Source organism: Eleutherodactylus coqui, chromosome 1, assembly GCF_035609145.1.
Source record: "Eleutherodactylus coqui strain aEleCoq1 chromosome 1, aEleCoq1.hap1, whole genome shotgun sequence".
In the NCBI taxonomy this organism is placed as follows: Eukaryota; Metazoa; Chordata; class Amphibia; order Anura; family Eleutherodactylidae; genus Eleutherodactylus; species Eleutherodactylus coqui.
This window is the reverse complement of record NC_089837.1, coordinates 181964521-181983819: the sequence shown is the minus strand read 5'-3', so window position 1 is coordinate 181983819 and position 19299 is coordinate 181964521. Positions and strand designations below refer to the sequence as shown.

The 19299-nt window shown below is 39.3% G+C and overlaps 1 protein-coding gene across 7 annotated transcripts in view; it reads right to left on the bottom strand.

Annotated features, from left to right (window-relative positions):
* Positions 1–19299, bottom strand: part of COL19A1 (collagen type XIX alpha 1 chain) — an 859492-nt gene that overhangs the window by 18388 nt on the left and 821805 nt on the right. The window contains exon 52 of one of the 7 annotated variants that reach the window (XM_066604311.1): positions 17269–17486. The exons of the other annotated variants lie outside the window; for them this stretch is intronic. Within the exon in view, the coding sequence (XP_066460408.1) occupies positions 17455–17486 (32 nt within the window). The 3' untranslated portion in view covers positions 17269–17454. Of the gene's footprint in view, positions 1–17268; positions 17487–19299 lie in introns of those variants that run through there. 7 annotated transcript variants of the gene reach the window in all.

The window sequence follows — 19299 nt, the reverse complement described above, 5'->3', positions numbered from 1 at the left end:
ATCACTAAATAATGGACATATTTTTAATTAAAAACTTCATTTAAATTATTTAAATACCATAGTGTATTTTATAATTTTACAGTATTTTATGGTTCACTAATAACTTGAAATTCTTGTCTAAACTTTGAATCAACTATGAGGGTTTGTGTAGATTATAGTCAACCAATATGGCTGCATTTACTGTTCTTAACGTAACGATTATCACTCAAAAGATGCCTTTTGAGCGAATTTTGAGCGATAATCGTTCTGTCTAAATGGGCCTTTAGTATATGGCAAATCTATGTTTTGAGTGGAAATTCTCTAATAATATTTACAGTAGGATATCAATTTTAACTACATATCTTCTAGCTGCATTAATGAGACAGTCTATTAAAGCTCACATGGTTTCTTAAATGGTCACTGTTGTTTCAACAAACGTGATGGCCTATGTGATGACTATAAAACCTGCAATATATTTTTTCCACTGAATCTAGAATTTTTCACCCCAGAAATGACTTCCAAAAAGTTGAGGCCACTAGGTGTTTCTTTTCTTTGTATCTTGCTGACAACTGCATATTGTCAACAGAAATCCATATTAACAGAAATGCCAAGATGGATTACAGGAAGTGGAGGTGGGACCTTGTAGGTTTGTTGTATGTGTTCAGCTACCAGCTATTACAGGTCTGTCCCTGCCCACAGCATGCCCAGCTTCCAGCTATTACAAGAAGCCTGTTCCTGCTACTTCTCCAGCTCTTCTCATCATTACACTGCTGGCCTCAGTAAAAGAGAAGAGGATTTTCGGAAAGCCCCAACATTCCTTTTGTCAGAGCATATGCATGCTCCAAAGGAGGTGCTTTTACATGCTGATAAATCTGAGAAAGGAAATACAAATATGTATAAATTCTGGTAAGCTTCTAGTAAAGAGTACTCGCCCCCTGCAATGGAGAGGATGGCATAAAGCACAGCATGGGTACTACTGGGCTACTGGGAGGGGTAAAAACAGTTATTGAAAAAAAGGCGTGAAAGATGATCAATAATTCAGAGCTGTTGGAATATAGATCTTGTACAGATTGGGATGAAGTGACAGGTATAATTTAGGATCATAGAATATTGTAAAACTATTGTTCTATAAACAATTAAATGAATCTGAGAAAAATAGGAAGCCAAACTAAATAAAAAATATAACACCTACAAAAATCAAAATTATGCTAGGACCAAAGACAGATAAAACATCACAAGTTTATTCATTCAGTTTGAAAAAGTACAGTATAAAATGATTAATGGCCAAATACACACAGAATGGAGAATTTTGCGATGGGTGCTATGGGTCCCTGGTAGTTATTTGTCTTGTTTCATTCTTTAACTTACTGCTATAAGCATTGATTAAGGATCATTAACCTACATAATTGGAAGTATTCATCGTTGTATTGCTATATATTAACGATAAGTCACACATCCCATTTTCTACTTTATCTTAGCTGATATATTATTTCATATTTTGTTGCTACATTTACACTCTTTGTCCCAAAAAACCTAGCATGTAGAAGGAGTTGTCATAGATCAGCACACTGCTCCCACTGTTGGTGTGATGGTCTGGAGGGCCGTCGCATATGATAGTCGGTCACACCTAGTAGTGGTACGAGGGACAATGACAGCTCAATAATATGTTCAGGGTATCCTGCAGTTACTTGTGTTCCTCTCATGGCGGCTTCCAAGAGGCATTTTCCAGCAGGATAATGCTCGGCCACAAACAGCAAGGGGGTCACAGGAATGTCTCCACAACATTGTCACACTTCCTTGAGCTGCCTAGTTGCCAGATTTATCACCAATAGAACATATATATAGGACCATCTGGGACGCCAATTTCGATAGCCTACAAGTTTGCACGATCTAGAGGCTCTGCTACAGTAAATGGGGCCTGATATGCCACCAAATACCCTACAGCACCTGTACGCCTCCATGCTCACCTGTATCACATCTTATATCCAAGCTAGATGTAGCCCAACTACATAATTAGCCTTTTGCTCTAATACAGTAATCTCTTACCTATATTAATGTTACATCACACATAGAAACTTTAATTTGATTCCGACAACTAGGTGCTTGATTTTTTCTATATTGAGTGTATTTACACCAAATGTCCTATGGATTTTCTCTGTTCTGTGTATACTCAGTTTTAAATTGTACTATTTTTAAAAAATATCCATTAATAAATGGATGCATTGTTATGTGACTTTGGTCCTAGCGAGTTTTTCTGTGCACGGTGTCCTGCTTTAGATTCTGCATATGGGACCTTTTGTATTTTTGGGAACTCCAACTGTTGTTGTAAATAACAAATAGGTAACAGTCCTTAGGAAAATTAGGATGCATGGGCAGCGAAAGTAATAATGACTGAGCTCAGATCATTCCAGATCAGCATTAGATATCTACGCATGATGACAGATTTGATGAAAACAAGAAGAAAACCCACATTATTAAGAACAATTCACCATGATATGTGTCAACTTTCATTCCATTGAACAGCAATGGATATTTTATTATTCATTTCAGTGTATCCCCTTTAAGTACAATTCTGCAACCATAAAGTGACCTCTTAATCCAAGTAGTCTATTTATGTTGCATTTTCCCCAGTTTAAAAATCTTTAGAAAATCACATCTTGCTACTGAGATTAAGGTCTCCATAAATCTTCTTTCTCCAACATAAAAAGTAAAGTTTCAGGCCTTTGGAGCACTTGCTCATTGAATAGATAAAAATTGAAAGTGAAAGGCTGTGAGTGACCATGCGGTGCAGTCAATTCATGTAACTTGAACTAAAATGTGCTCTGGCAGATTTCTGTCAAGTGAAGACCACAGCAGCGTAGCCTGCATTCCCAGTGTGAGAGTGTACCAGGGAGGAAGGAAGCTTGTATATTGATGATTTAAGACGAGTGCTAATGTCTGAAGTATATGTACATTCATTTCTGCTATTTACAGTTACACAACTCAGGCCTCCTACAAGCATGCTAGATTTGTATAGCAGATCATCTGATCACAGCTGGAAGCACATGCAAGCTACTCTCATGCAAGCGGATAACAGTTTGCTAAAACACCATGCAATGTCATGCTGAGGTTTGCAGCTTATACTCTTGAGTATAGGTATTTATCATGCCCATGTTATACTGTATATCTGGACAAACAATGAAGCAATTGTGAAGCACATCTTTTAAACTGTTCTCATCAGATTTCTGGCATAAAAAGTTGCACTTTCCACCAACTTTTTGGTGTTTTATTTGTCTTGTTACTTTTTTTAATAGTGAGTGGCCCATCAGATTTACTATAATTTATGTCAGTAACTGGCATGAATTATAGTGGAAATCTACGCCTGCTTATAAATGTGGTGCATAAATGACTCAAAGATAGGCTTGCACTTCTTAATACACTTCAATGTATTACAATCTTTACTTAGACCGTTCTGAGTCAATCTGCCCTTATATTCTTTCATCATCAGCATTTTACTGCATTTTCCACATTTTCTTTTAATACTGCATTATATTGTCAGGAATAAACTAATTTTATTCATAGACAACACTTTTAAGATGCCTTTTATTGCATATTTACACTCGGCAGATTTGTTGCAGAAATTTCTGTAATTGTCCCATCCATCTGAATGAGTCTTTCAGAAAACCATATACATGTTGCAGAAGCATCAGTATTTCGATATATGGAAAGGAGTTCTAGTTAAAGAAAATTCTACAATGACACATATAAAGATACAAATACAAGTAACTAGCCTAGACTCACTGACTTCTAAAAGCCTGACTATAGCCATTAACCCTCTGTAATCCAATTTTGGATTCAGGGTTTCCTAGGGGGCTTTCTCTTTCTGCCATTATACAATGGCACCACATGCTGGCTAAAACCAGTACTGCAGTATTGGACATGCTGGAGAGGCCCCTGACAACAGAGCGTCCGGTAATATACAGTAAGAATGCCCTGCCAGATGTCTTCCGACATGAGGAGCTGTACAGTCTTCAATAAGAATGTCTTTAGACGTCAGACAGTGGATTGGAAGGGGTTAAGGCCTATTTACACTGGACGATGCCCGACAATCGTCCCTGTATCACCGCGCTCCCGTGGAGCTAGCTCGCACACAGAGTGGCCAGCAGAGGGGCAGGGCAGTGCAGGAGATTTCTCTCCTCTCGCTTCCCCGCCCCTCTGCATTCACATAACAGAGGCGCCGTTTGCTATTGAATGGCGGCTGTTTAAACTGCACGATGAGCGATGATCGTCATCTTTTGGGCTGCTAAAAGATGAGCGATGAAGATCATCACTCATCGTGCAGCTTAAACAGTCGCCGTTCAATAGCAAATGGCGCCTCTGTTATGTGAATGGAGAGGGGCGAGGAAGCAAGAGGAGAGAAATCTTCTGCACTGCCCCGCCCCCCTGCTGGCCACTCTGTGTGCGAGCCAGCTGTGCTAGCTCCACAGGAGCGCGGTGATACAGGGACGAGTGTCGGCATCGTTTGCCTGACACTCGTCCAATGCAAATGGGACTTTGGTTATTTGCTGATATGATTTATCTCCTGCATAGTAATTATAAAGGGTTACTCCACGTAGCCATGGTTTACATAAGAAGGAAGAAATAGCTAATGAAAAAATAGCTTTATTTGGCTTTTATCTGGTTTTAAATCTTACATACAGCTATACAACAGTGGTTCTGGATGCATAGTAGGCCATAGCATGTCTGAAAATGTGTATCATAAGGTCCGTTTACATGCAAAGATAATCTATCAATTGACTGAAAGATTGAAAAATTTAGCAATCTATTTACATAAGGTGTTAGAGGCCATTAACACTTTATCATCTTCATTGGCATGTAAAAAGACCTCTAGGAGTTGTTTGCAGAGCCCAGTGTGTGCTTAAACACAAGCCCAGCTGTGCAAAAAGCTGCATTATTCCCCTCGTGGCTGTCAGCAGATTGCATTGCTCTCCTTGCGGCTAGTGTAAAAATGCCGCGGGAAAAGCATCTATTGAAAGAATAATGAAATACATTCAAATGGAAAGTATTTGCTCAGTCTTTCAAAGGTGCGAACGATGGATTTTAAGTGAACTGAAATCCATTGTTCAAACGAAAACTGCTCGATGCCCATGTTTACATGTAATGATTATCACTAATTTTCAGCTGTTTGGACGAATTTTGAACGATAATTATCGTGTGTAAAAGGGCCTATAGTTCTCTTGAATGAATAATGGGATTGAGCTACACAAACATTTTCTAATCGGTAAAGGCCTTCCTGTGTTTGATGGATACTGCTTAAGCTAAATTGGGCAAGGATGAGTTTTACTTCTGATTTAATTATTGTCCCCCAAGGTCAGCAATAATGGAAGTTTCTAGAGACCCCAACTTCCTGTCTTAACATTTTTGGGGTGTTTGTAGAAAGGGGTAGAGGCACATGACTGTCATTTCTATGGACAGATTAAAAGCTGTTATGTATAGTAGTAAAGACTAGTATAGAGAGTAACTAGAAGCTCTTGGGGCTGATGCAGAATCTGTAATAGGGCCCCTTTCCTACCATGTGCTGTTTATAATACTGGTGTCTTCTTATGTGATGGAGGGGCCTTTGGGCCTCCTAAGGCACCAGGGTGCGGTAGCGACTGCTAACCTTGCACCCCCTATAACTACGCCCCTGCTACCATAAACAATCTTTAAAAAATGACCACATGCATGAACTTCGAGGAAACGTTATATTATACAAGTCAAACTTTATTTAATGATTCAGAAATACACGAAAACTTGTGCTGACACTTATCAGCTACGAATCTCTTGTAGTTAAATAACAAGTTAAACACAAACAGCTTTCTAGTTTTGTCATTCATTGAGCTACAGTACTGCATGTACAGTAAAGCATTTAAGGCTCTGTTTACACTGCCGTTTTTTTGTCATTTCTCTGATGGGGCTCTGGTATTTTTGATAGCAGAAATAGTAGTAATAATAGTCTGTAAGACTCTTCTGCTCTTTTAAAAATTGATCCATCATAGTTGCCTGTTTTACGAATGGTTGCCATGATGCTAGTGTGAACAGAACCTAACTCTTCCCAATTATACAATTATAATGATATAATAAATAATATAATAAGCAATCACAATAAAAAATGATACCATAAAAGCTCTTTGCAAATGGGTATTGTGTAAATGTATAAACAGTACCTAAAAGACTGCTGCCAGGAGTAATATGGAAAAAGGAGAAGGCTGCAAAATAATTATGCAGAGGCTGTTCACATTAATATAGTTTAATAGTGCCCACTTTTGACTATGTTTCACCTTCCTTATGTTTGTGTACATTTATATGTGGGACATACAAGTGCAGCATAGCACACTTTTCTGTTCCACAGAAAATGTACTGTATACTCGATATACCATATTTTTTGGACTAAGACACACATTTTACCTCCAGAAGACAGAGATAAAATCTCAGTATATCTTATTTTGTGAATGTATCTTTAAAATAGTTGTTTTTCTGTCTTTTTTTTAGGGAGGCGGGTCGTGTAGGAGAAGTTTTATAATTCACAGAGGCAGAGGGATATAGAAGAAAGGCTTTCTCAAAATATTCACTGGGTATATCCCTTAAAATATAACTTTTATTAATCAATAAATATAAAATGATTGGGCCTCACAAAAAACAGACAAACTGGAACTAACAAACACAGAGCAAGAATTTTAAACCCTGGAAAAGGACCAGAGAAAAGGACCTATCATAGGCTGCTGCTGGTGTCCTACTGTTTCAGCATCTTTAGCCCGGTGCTATTATCCAGATAGGGCAGTTACCTGGTCAAGAACCAGATTTTATCTCTTATTTAAGAGGGTTTGTGTACTAAGAAGACATAGGCCTGGTGGCCTCTTGTCATTTCACCTCTAATAATTCTGATCCTTGTTGATGAGACACAATAGGAGCCCGAATGTACGTCACCATTGGAGGTGTTCCGTAAACCACTTACCTTGATGGAACGATCATCCTCCTTTCATCTTTTTGTGAAGGACGCATCCTAATATGGTCCTCTAATCTTTATTGGGTGACATCCATCCCCAATGGTGACTGAAAAAGAGTGCATTAGAGTGTCTCACGTTGCAGGATACTTCTGCATTGTAATAAAGGTGTCAATCGCATATATTTTCTCTGGTCCTTTTCCAGGGTTTAAAATTCTTGCTCTGTGTTTGTTAGTTCCAGTTTGTCTGTTTTTTGTGAGGAGAAGTTTTATGGCTGAGTGATCGTCCTCTGAGAGAGTTCTAATCTCTCTCTCCGGTACTGTCAGGTCAGCTTTAGGGTGCAGTCACATGAGTGATTATTTCGCGCATGTATATGTGCGATAAAGAAATCGCACATCGCGTGACCAAAGTAAAAAAAAAAATAGCACGTAATAATGTGATTGGTATACCCTGCTGCGGCAGTGACAGCTGCAGCAGGGGATTCCTTGGATGTGAAACCCCTGGATGCTGTCACATCCAGGGGTTTCATCTTGTTGTCAACGGGCCGGTGGCAGCAGCGCTGGCCCCATTGAAAACATAGGGAGTGGATCGCGCTTCCCTGCCACAGCTTTTACAGGCCACCAGAATACAGAGAAGACTGCCAAGGACGGGGGAAGAGCCGGACAGCGCTTCTAGATGAGTTAACTTTTGTTTTCTACAGTTAGGGATGATTTGCGGGGTAAAGCTTATATTTCAACCCCTACCCCCTCCGAAAATCATCACTGTAGGGGTTGCCTTCATCTCATTGCTCTCAATTGGGCGGCAGCAGCCCATTGAATGTACATTAAATGTTAAATGTGCATTAAAGGGACACTAAATTTTCAGGCAATTCGTAGTAATCAGATAAACTGTGTGTTTCATTAATCTTACAATATACTTTCATTATTTAATATATTCTTTTACCACTGTACGTCAAGTGTGAAGTGCAGCTCCTCTGCAATCCACTGCCTGTTGTTAGATCTCTATGTATGTTCTATATATGTTGTGACCATACAAACACACAAGATCTAGTGCAGAGGGGATGGCACTTCAAGGCAGATTTACAAAGATAAAACAAAAAAAAACATAAAAGTGTATTACAAAATTGCTAAGACACATACAGGCTTTTAGATGAGCTTAAGTTGTCTTATATATTAGTGAACAGCCCCTTAAAGAGATATGTACTAAGGCCTCTTTCAGACGAGCATTTTTTGCACACAAATAGCCACACAAAAAGATCAGCGCTCACGTGTGGAAAAAATCGCGTGAACGAAGCTAAAGACGCGATTTACATTCACGCATAACTTGCTCATTTACACAATTCGTGGCGTGTGCAGTGTATCCAACTCCCATAGGAATCAATGGGAACTTCTGCGCAAAACGCACCAAAGATAGGTCAGGCCCTATTTTTTCTCGCAGCACAGACTTTGGATGTGTGCATTGTAGCCACACATGGCCTATCTTTTGCAGGTGTGAGTATTTTGCGAGTCTAAAAACTGTTCATGTGAACGCTTCAATAGGAAACCATTGGTTCTAATAGACGTTTTCTTTTTGCGTGCTATTTGTGCGCAAAAATAAAATGCTTGTCTGAACGAGGCCTAAAATGGTCTTATGATATGCCCCTCATACATTTGAGGGAAGCTCACATTGGAACAGTCTGTAATCTTTTACCCATACTGTTTTCAAAGCCACTTTTACTGCACTGATATTTGAAAGTCAATTTACTGAGAATGTTGTCAGACTTTCAGCCAAAGTAATCCCAGAACAGTGCCAAAGGGGATTAAGCACTATACAAAGCCCTTTGACTCTGGAAATCAGTAATGGTCTTAGACTTCCAATGTGATTTTGTTATATGTATCTATGATCTATTCTAGCATGATTTTGACAGAATTTCTCATTTAAGCACCATTTATACAGTGCACACCCATTTAGTACTGTTATAATGTTCACATTAATCTTCATACTCATACTTACTAAGGCACTTTGCTTGGTAAACATACAAAGCTGTAAGCAGCTGACATTGTACAACTTTTTTATGAATAGTACATTCTTATAGACAAAACTTTTAGGATTTAGTCTTAGATTAAAAATACAATTACAGAAAATGAACACAAGCCCACTATATCCATACAGGTACTGGCAATACCAGTGTTATTAATAAGGTTAAGTAAACGTTATCGAACCACTGCAATGTACTCAACATCACTCATTAGTGGTATCTGTGGTTCTCCCAATGAAATAAAGAGTTGCAGTGTGCATGCCTCTCCATTCATGCAGAGACCTTTGGGATCCCTTCCTCAGTATTGATGGGGGTCCTATGGGTTTGATCTCCGCTGATAAGAAAAGTTATCCTGTCTCCTGGGGATAAGTGATAACATTCTATCCTGGAACAACCCTTTTAATAATAGAAGCAAGATTGGGGAATGGCATGTCTCCAGTGCCAAAGGGCTTATATCCTTCTTTGTTCCGAGCATAGATGTCAACCTGGGAGAGCCTTTCACAGAATGCGAATTGAGCAGCAGGTCACTAAAAAAATGGTAGTGACCTTTTAAGGGTTTGGATAATATAAAAAGACATAGCTAACCTACAGCAGGAGTAGTACAGAGTGTGAGAGAGAGAGAGAACAAAAGAGAGAGGATAAAAAAGAGACAAAATATATAGAAAAGTGCATGAGAGAGAGCAAAAAAAAAAAAGGGGGAAGAGTAAAAGAAGAGAAAATAGAGAGAAAATGAAAAAAGAAAGGATGAAACAGATTTAGAACAAAAAGAGAGATAATGAAAGTAATAATTAAAAAGAGAGAAAGAAAATACAGAGAATAAAAAAGAGGGTAAGAGTGAGAGCAAAAATCAGAGAACAAAAGGGTATATTGAGACAGTGCTGTCCGGTCACTTATTTGCTGTTTGTTAAAGATCACTGTTGTGTTTTTGCTGCACTTGAGGCAAAAAAGTGCAACTGGTGACATCATCTGAATATAACTTTACATAGGGCTCAACTTGAATGTAGCAGCAGTGCAGTCTCAGCCTGTCCCTGCAGTTCAGTCACCTTTATACCCCTCTCTCATTCCCCTAAATGTATTTGCTTTGTTGACCTTCTGACTAGCTGCTGAACCTCCTTGAGCTCAGCCACCCTTTGGAAATTAGTCTTTAGATTCCTCATGGCCAAGTGAGCACTGATGTAGACCAACTGTCTCTTGGGCTTATTATTCGTCATTCGGTCATCGGTTCGTGTTTAGACTGAACGATTATAATTATTCTTCACTTTTGCCCATTTCAACGATTTTTTGAATGATTCTAATCTAAAAGCACCTTTACAGCAGGCTGTGACATTAATCACATTTTCTTAGACATTACACTACCTAACATCTTTGTACTTTCATTTTTTTATCCTGAAAATGCCAGATGGTTGATTTCTGCTGATTTGTGTTTGCATCTAGTTTTTGTAACTGCGCTTTATTCTGCTGTATATCTGTCCCTTTGAAAGTCTTTGGAATTTTGCAGTCCGTTGCCATAATTTATAGATGAACATTATTGCCAAGCACTACAGCATTGTAACTGTTTTTCTATTTCGTGTCACCCCATCCAATACGTATTTTCACATACTAGTCTATTAAAAGTATACCACACTGCAGAAAGACCCCTTGTTACATTTCTTTCGAAAAATACAATTACAAGCTATTGTCAGAACTTTTGAAAAATATGGATTTGATTTTCCCAGTGAGTGTTTAATAATTTAAGAGAATGCGATACAGATAACAAGCAAAACTAGAATAAAGAGAGTAGGCAAGTGCAGAAGAGATTAATTTGTTTGTAGCCGAAACACAATTTTCTTCCAGTCTATAGTATACATAGGATGAATTTGCATATTAAGAAAGCGGAATGCTTTTGTTTTTGAAATTCTGACCTTGAGGGGATAAAGTGTATTCAGGTTTGGTTATGTGCTTTGTCACACTGCTTGCCCACATTTCATGAGAATATAACATTCTTCCAAAGAATACAACGGGCGCATATATAATTAAATAAATATAAACTTATGTAAAAAAACACTATGTGACAATTTCTCAGCCAACAACCTGACATTTGGTTCTGTAGCTGCATAGCTTTGTATGCTAATATTTTATGTCCTTTATTGGGTTAGTATGGGAGTTGCCCTCTGCATAGACTGCACTCTGCTGCTGTTAATGAAGTTACAATAATCAATTATTGTGTATACTCAGTACTATAAATAATTGTATGGAGGAAGATAATTTATACGATAACAGAACATATTGTAAACCTTGGATACCCAGAGTAATCTGAGGTCGGTTTCACACGACCGGATTTGAATTGCGGATTCCATGATCGCCGTTAGAGTGTATGATACGCGGTAATAAGCGGGCAATCAAACGCATCAACTTACGGCCCATTTAGACACAACGATTATCGCTTAAAAGATGTCTTTTGAGCGATAATCGTTGCGCCATTTACAGCGCAAGATAATCGCTCAAACATTGAGCGATCACCTTGCGCTCCAACTGTTCCCCGCTCCGAGTGCCCGTCTGTTATACAGCTAGGTGCTCCGAGCGGAGAATGCCGAAGACAAGCGGGGTTTACCCGCATGTCTTCTGCATCCAGCTGTTTTCTGCATGGAGCGCCTGGCTGCTATACAGCCAAGCGCTCTGAGCGGGGTATGGAGAACAGAGCTAGACAGCCTGTCATCAGGGAGCGGGATACTGCTGAAACAATAGTATCATCTGTATCCCGCTGTGAATCCCTGATAAGGCTCATCATTGTCTTTCAGCAAAAGCAAACTCAGTGTGAATGCACCCTTAGGCCTTGGTCACACGGGCGTTTTTTTCCCGCGATTTGCGCATGCGATCTGCGCATATTCAGAACCATGAATTCATGAATGGGTGAGTGAGAGCTGCCTCTGATTGGTGAGGGCTGTGACCAACCAGAGGCAGCCCAATCAGCAGGCGGGGATTTTAAATCTGAACTCCGGCTGCAGGGACAAGGTGAGTATACATTTTTTTTTTATTTTTACACATTTTTGACTCCATTGAATTGCAATGGGTTGGACAGCGCTCCTTTGATCGGGGCCTTTTCACCGAAAATGCTGCTAGCTGCAGATTTTTCGGCGAATCGTCGGCCCCGGTCACGTGATTTGCGGATGTGCATCCGTCATGCGATCTGCAAATCACGGCAAAAAACGCCCGTCTGACCGAGGCCTTATACATGCTAATTGCATGTTAAATGACAGACTAAACTCTGCTACATCAACAAACACACTGCTGCTTAATTTTGTATGCAACTATTACTAACACGTGGTACTTCTATAATTCTATCTATAGGTACTTAAAGATGTTGGAAGAATATGGTTGCTATCTTCAAAAACAGCGCCACACTTGTCCACAGGTTGCACATCTTATTGCACCTTAGTCCCTTTTACTTCAATGGAGCTGGGCTGCAATACCACACACTGCTCATAGACAGGTGTGGCACTGTTTCTGGAAGAAAGCAGTCAAGTTTTTAAAATCCTTAAAACCCTTTTAAGCACAAATGAAGTTTTTTTTGCTAGTGATCTGTATTTCTGTCTGTGCTTTACTAACTAAACTTCACTGTAGGGAAATGTGATAACTTGTCTGTGATAAATTTTTGTGACAGGTTATCTTATCTTAAACCATTAAAAAACCACTGTTCTCTCATCTTAACACAACAAAACTCATTGTAAAGCAATTAAAAGGGGAAGCAAACCATAGCACAGGAAGTCATGATAACACATTCAATCTCAAGTTAAACTTTGTTACATACTTATTAAGTCCATGATACACATTTTCACTCTACTCTAGAAGGTTAAGCCCCATTTACACGGGACTAAAGCTGGACAAATGATGCCCGACATTCGTTCCCGCACATACTCCCAGCTGTTGCACAGGAGCAAGTAAGTATCTTTGGCTCGCAGCGGGGAGGCAGGAGGAAATTTCTTACCTTGCTCTCCCCCGCCCCTCTCCATTCACTTAACACAGCGGCCATTTACTACTGACTGGCCACTGTGTTAAGTGAATGGAGAGGGGCGGGAGAGAGTGAAGAGAGAAATCTCCTCCAGCCGCCCAGCCCACCCACTGGCTGCTCTGTCAGAGAGCCAGCGATACTCACTCCTGTGTGACAGCATGGGAGCGAGTATGTACAGGGATGAGTGTCAGGAAGCATTTGCCCAACATTCATCCTGTGTAAATGGGGCTTTAGTTGAGTTTCTCTACACTGAATGGCAATCTAAACACCATTTAAGTTAAATTCTGTTGGTAGATCAATTCTTATGTGTAATCATATACTATGATTACCAGCAATGTAACAATATAAGACATACTCTGCAATACTGTATCTAACTATTGAGTGATTATTTAATCCCTAGAGGGTCTGGACTATATTAAAGCAATAAGGGAATGACTAATTAAATGGCTTTTCAGGACTTAATACTGAAAGTCTTTCCTTAGAGTATGCCGCCGATCAGGAGATCTAAGGAACAGCAGTGCTGCAACCCTTTTACTGCAATACCTGCAAAGATGTCACATGTGGCGGTGTCTGGTGCTGCCTACAGTTCAACCGCTCTCAGCCCATTCACATGCAGTGTTAAGCTGACTCTATGTGTAAGGCAGCCCCAGAATGTTTATTTCAATAGGCAGAGAGGATATCTCTAGCAGAGGCTTATGATCCCAACACATCCAAACTCTTTTTCCCCATGAAATCTGCTGTCAGGTGACAATCAGGGGACCCCCATACACATAAGAGTTTAATATCAATCTTGTCCATTTAACTGAAGAAGAAAACATTCAACAACTTGTACATATATAGTTCCAGAATTTGTTTCCATAAACTTTATTTCACAGTGCTACCCAAAGAGGAAACATTTCAAGAGAAGCATTCAAGAAGTCTTCTGTAAACATATTTCAAAGCATGTGAGGTAAAATTGAAGACATGAGTTCCCTAGGAACCCATTGTTTATGAGAAGGCCACTATCTTAGGTACATTCTAAAGCCGCAGTTGGTGGGAATCTGGTTCAGAATTGCAATTAACATCTCTCTCTTTGAAGTTTGAAACCTAAAGCCAAGCAGCAGTCCAAAACTGTAAAGTGAGAACAGGAGGTATTTTGTGTCTTTTGTTATTGCAAAATATTACATGAAACTATAGATTCAGAATTGATGGATCTACAGAAATGTATTAGGGAATTGATTGAATGGGACAGTAAAGATTTGGTTATCAAGACTGTGCACATTTCTGAGACAGTGCTACAAATATCTGGCAGAGCATCCACATACATCCGCGCAGAAAGACCATTACATCTGCGATCTCTTGCAAGCATTTGAAAATAGTTTCCCAGGCCATCCGCTGCAGAAATCCGCATGCGGAATCCGATCCACCTGTGGACATTAGAATAACAGATACCATATGGCTGATGTAAATTTCAAATTTCCCACTATTGTTCTATCTAAGGAATCCCTTAATAAATTAATGTATGTTCACCAAATATGAACCTATAACTTAAAAGGTAGGGAGCATTATTTATTCTAAAAAGATCCATCATATGTGATATAATACATTGGGTAATAGACCTCCTCTTAATATCTTTAATGAGTTGCATTTCCAATGCCAACAAATGAGGAAGATGGAACAATACCTCTGCAGTGCCACCTATTGGATGGCAGCATTCCTTCAAATCAATGCGCAACTCTTTAAAACAATGATTGGGAATAGGAAACCAAGCCAGAATCCATACACAGACAGCTGTTTTGGGGTATTTGCCCCTCATCAGTGTGCAGTAGGTTTCTGCCTTGGTTGGTGAGAGGCCTGGGACTTGAGTCAAGAGGGGTGTCATCTCTCCTTAAGGAGAGCACGCAAAAAGTGTGTGGAGATACCTAGAGGGTAAGTGGGTCTGTGGGGGCATTGTCTCTCCCCAGGTAGAGTAAGAGGGGTGTGAGAAGACATCAGAGAGGTGAAGGAGGAGACTTACAAGGCCATTCATGCTCCTCTGGGTAATTTATGCAAATAAGGAAGATGGAACAATACCTCTGCAGCTCCACCTATTAGATGGGAGCATCCTTCAAATCAATGTAAGACTCTTTAACAAGTCTGTAAAACAATGATTAGCAATAGGAAATCAAGCCTGAAAACCATACACAGACAGCTGTTTCGGGGTGTTTGTCCCTCATCAGTGTGCAGTAGGTTTCTGGCTTGGCTGGTGAGAGGCCTGTGACATGGGTCAAAAGGAGTGTTGTCTCTTCTTAAGGAGAGCACCTAAAAATGTGTGGAGACACCTAGGGGGTGAGTGGGGAGTTGGGGTGTGGCATCTTCTCTCCCCAAGGAGATCACACAGAAGGGGTGTAAGAAGACACTTGAGTGGTAAGGGAGGAGAGCTATAAGTCTATTCATGCTCCCCTGGGTAATTTATGCAACTAAGGAAGCTGGAACATCATCTCTGCAGTGCTACCTATTGGATGGCAGCATTCCTTCAAATTGTTAAAGAGTCATACATTGATTTGAAGGACCTCATTCGTTTGAAGGTCATTGAAGGTCACTAGTAGGACCTCCATTTGGTTATGTGAAGTGCCTTCCTGGCCCTTAGAACTGCAGGGGGCCACTTGTGTCCCCTAGCACATCCTGGGTGAGTCCAACCTCTTGCATTAGTTGACTTTTTGGTTTGTGGATCATGAGGAGCTCTAGCCCTTCTTTTTTCTTGATGTTATGCATTCAACTTGTATAATATAACAGATATATAATTTAGATATGTTATTTTCTTTGATATGCAATGCAGTTCAACTTCCTTTCCTCAATAACCAAAGAGGAAACAACCTAAATCTTACATTTCACAGAGACGCTGAGTACAAAGTTTCATATTGAAATATCTATCTGCACATTTGCAATTTTATCTTTTGTTTATATCAACATTTAATGTTTTTCCTCCACTCTGTTATAAACTATAACAAGAGATTTCTGATCTCATAACTTGAAGTTGAATGCAGCTCACAAGTTACAAAGGGGCGAGGACCTCTGATTTATGTGATTAATCTGTAATTATATGTATAAAACTTTCTTTCAGTAATAGGGAAAACAATAGAAAGGCAAAAGGGCCATACACATTAGAATGATCATCTGGTAAACAATCATGCCAATGCAGCCATACACATTTTAGTACTTATTGGCTGTTACAGCCATTCAAACTGGCCATATATGTTCAATGATAGCAGCCGAAGGATAAATATCTTTTTAGAAATGTTGCTTCATGAAAAAAATTCCTCATGGACTAGCAACTATTGGGTGAAAATTTTAAACATGGCTGCTTTTTCCCCCAAACGCTGATGTTGTGTTATTGGTTGGCTAAAACAATCCTTCATTGTTAAATTTCACCCAACAAGCAAGTATTTTGGTTGAAATTATCTGTTTTGATCACCTTTAGGCTAGTGTATATGGCCACCTTAAGTGACCACTAGGAACGAGGCTACTTAAGTACTGGAAATTATGGTACAGTAATTTGTTCATTAGAGAGAATTGTTGAGAGTAATTTTCTATGGATACTACTAAACATTTCATGATTTTTCAGGATTCAGACACATTATAGGAAAACATCCAGTTGAAACACAACTGCATTCACATTAACGGATAATATGACAATAACGGAAACCTCTGGTGAGTGCAGATTAATATCCGCCATGTACTTCCAGTAACAGAAATGGTTCTTGTGATCTGCAGGTTGTCCTTGTCAACAGAATTGTAATATATATTTCTGTGGCTTGTAAACAATAAGGATGCAATATCAAATAACAATGACATTTTTCATCGTGTAAACAGGTTATTAATACATAAAATAAAAATAGTAAAAGCACACACAAATTTAGATGTAAACAATAAGAATTCAGTAAAACGGTATCACCTACGGCCTGGAACTTAGAAGATTCCAAGAATCCCAACTTGGACATTAACCCTTTCCAGTCCAATTTGTATCATGGTTTTCCTAGGGGTATTACTCTTTTTCTGCCATTATACAATGGCGCTATATGCTGGCTAAAGCCAGTACTGCATGAGGTGACACATTGGATAGGCTCCGACAGCATAGAGGCTGGCAATATACAGTAAGAGAACCCCGACGGATGTCTTCCAACATCGGAGCTGTACAGCTTTAAATCATAATGTCTTCACAGGTCAGACAGTGGATTGGAAAGGGTTAACCTCATTTATCAGCATCAAAAACAATGCATGTTTTGACTCACATAATCCTCACATACCATACATAATTTAATTCACAGTTACATTATTGAGAAAACTAAAAAGTAACAGCACCCAACAACATAGAATTGTGCACAGTAGCTTAATAGAGTCAACTAGCCCATAACTACTGCAAGCTTCACATTTGTTTTTCAATTTCCAATCAGGAGATTTCTCATACACATAGTATTTTTGTTTTTCCTTTTTTTTTTCCTTTCCAAAGCCTCCATACTTCTTCTAGGAACCTTTGCCTTGTCTTGATTTCAGTCATATTCTGATTCCAGAGAAGACCAAACTACCGGAAAAAATAATAGATAGGAACCACCTATCAAGAAACTACCGAAAGACTGGCATGCTTATTTTTTTTTATCAAACCAGCTATACAGATGTCGATCACTCCAGCACTAATAAAAAGGAAACTTCAATGTGATTGGTTTTGAAATACAATATTGGGGAAGAGTTATCAAAACCAGTACAAGATAGAAGTGAAGGAGTTGCCCATAGAAAATTAGATTTCAATTCTCAGTGGTCCCTTATATAATGAAAACAGCTATCTGGTAGGAAATTATTCCACTACTAATAGAAATTAGCTTTGATAAATCTCTCCAATTGTCTTTCCATAGATTTTATTGTAGGGCAATGATTTTGAAAAAGCCTCTCATATGAATCATACAATCATTGAAGAAAAACTTAGCAATATTGCACCCAGCTGTCCTGCCTTAAAGAATACCTGCACTTTTACTTTGGGGTGCGTCTGCTCTGTCAGATGTCTTTGGCTCCTTCTGGCAGCTGAAGACAACTCAACATAGGACTATATAAGCACTATATGAGGCTATATGGGACTATCTTCACCTGCAGGAAAGGGCCAAAAATGGAAGACAGAGCAGCAGAAACCCAAAGTAAAAGTGCAGGTACTCTTTAAGAGGACTAATGCTTATGCATTAATCATATTGGAAATTGGATTGCAACATATGTCTAAGTCTTGGGTGAACGCTCAGGCATTAAGATTAGAGAATAGATCGTTTATAACTATAAAGTTGGAACAAATGACATAACATGAGACATCCCACTGACTGAGCACTATCCCAAGAATCTGCTTGTCAAGACAGCCCAAACTCAAAGTATAAAGCTGGATGATGAACACACACCATTCACCAGGGTGATATACTAGCATTTACAAGAGCCTACCGTAGCCCATCCAGTGGGATGCAAGGCTGTTGCAGGACAATTGTAACATAAAAATAATTGAAAACTTGTTGAAACGCCTTCAGTAGAACTCTTGAATAAACTCTATTACTTTAAACAGATCATTGTTTGTTCACCATTTATTTCGGTGTCCTAGATTTTCTCATTAATTTTGGATAAGCATTTTTTGTAGGCAGAAAAGCTTTGTGTTAATGTCAATTAAATATCTGCATATCATATTCTTACTCTGTTAATTATTTAAAAGCATATGACTTAGCATACTCTACAGCATATGCATATTGAAACATTATTACTTAGTATGGTAATGCACAAATACAATGTAGCTAGAAACAAAAGCCAAGGTCAAAATGTGTAATATTCAGATGAATAACAATCTGTTGTTAGATCTATTGTTAGTGCTTTCTTCCTTTGAAATGGAAATCAGTCATGTGGTAGTTTGATGCAAACTTTTTAGGGCTGTTTTAAGTTGTGTGACTCATGCTCAGAAGTACATGAATAGTTTAGCTATGTTGAGTGATTAAGGTTTTCTTCCAAGAACTGTATGTGTAAAAGATGATACCCAACGTATATGATCTTTGAATTTACACACAATCATTAATTGGTTCCTCACAGAATACTAACATGATGGAATCTCACATAATCCATTGCTTTAGTTATGAATAGAGATGAGCGAGTATACTTGCTAAGGCACATTACTGGAGCGAGTAGTGCCTTAGCCAAGTATCTCCCTGCTCGTCTCTAAAGATTCGGGGGCCGGCGCGGGTGACAGGTGAGTTGTGGCGGGGAGCGGGCGGGAGAGAGGGAGAGAGAGATCTCCCCTACGTTCCTCCCCGCTCTTCCCTGCCGCGCCCCGCCCCCCACCGGCCCCCGAATTTTTAGAGACGAGCGGGGAGATACTCGGC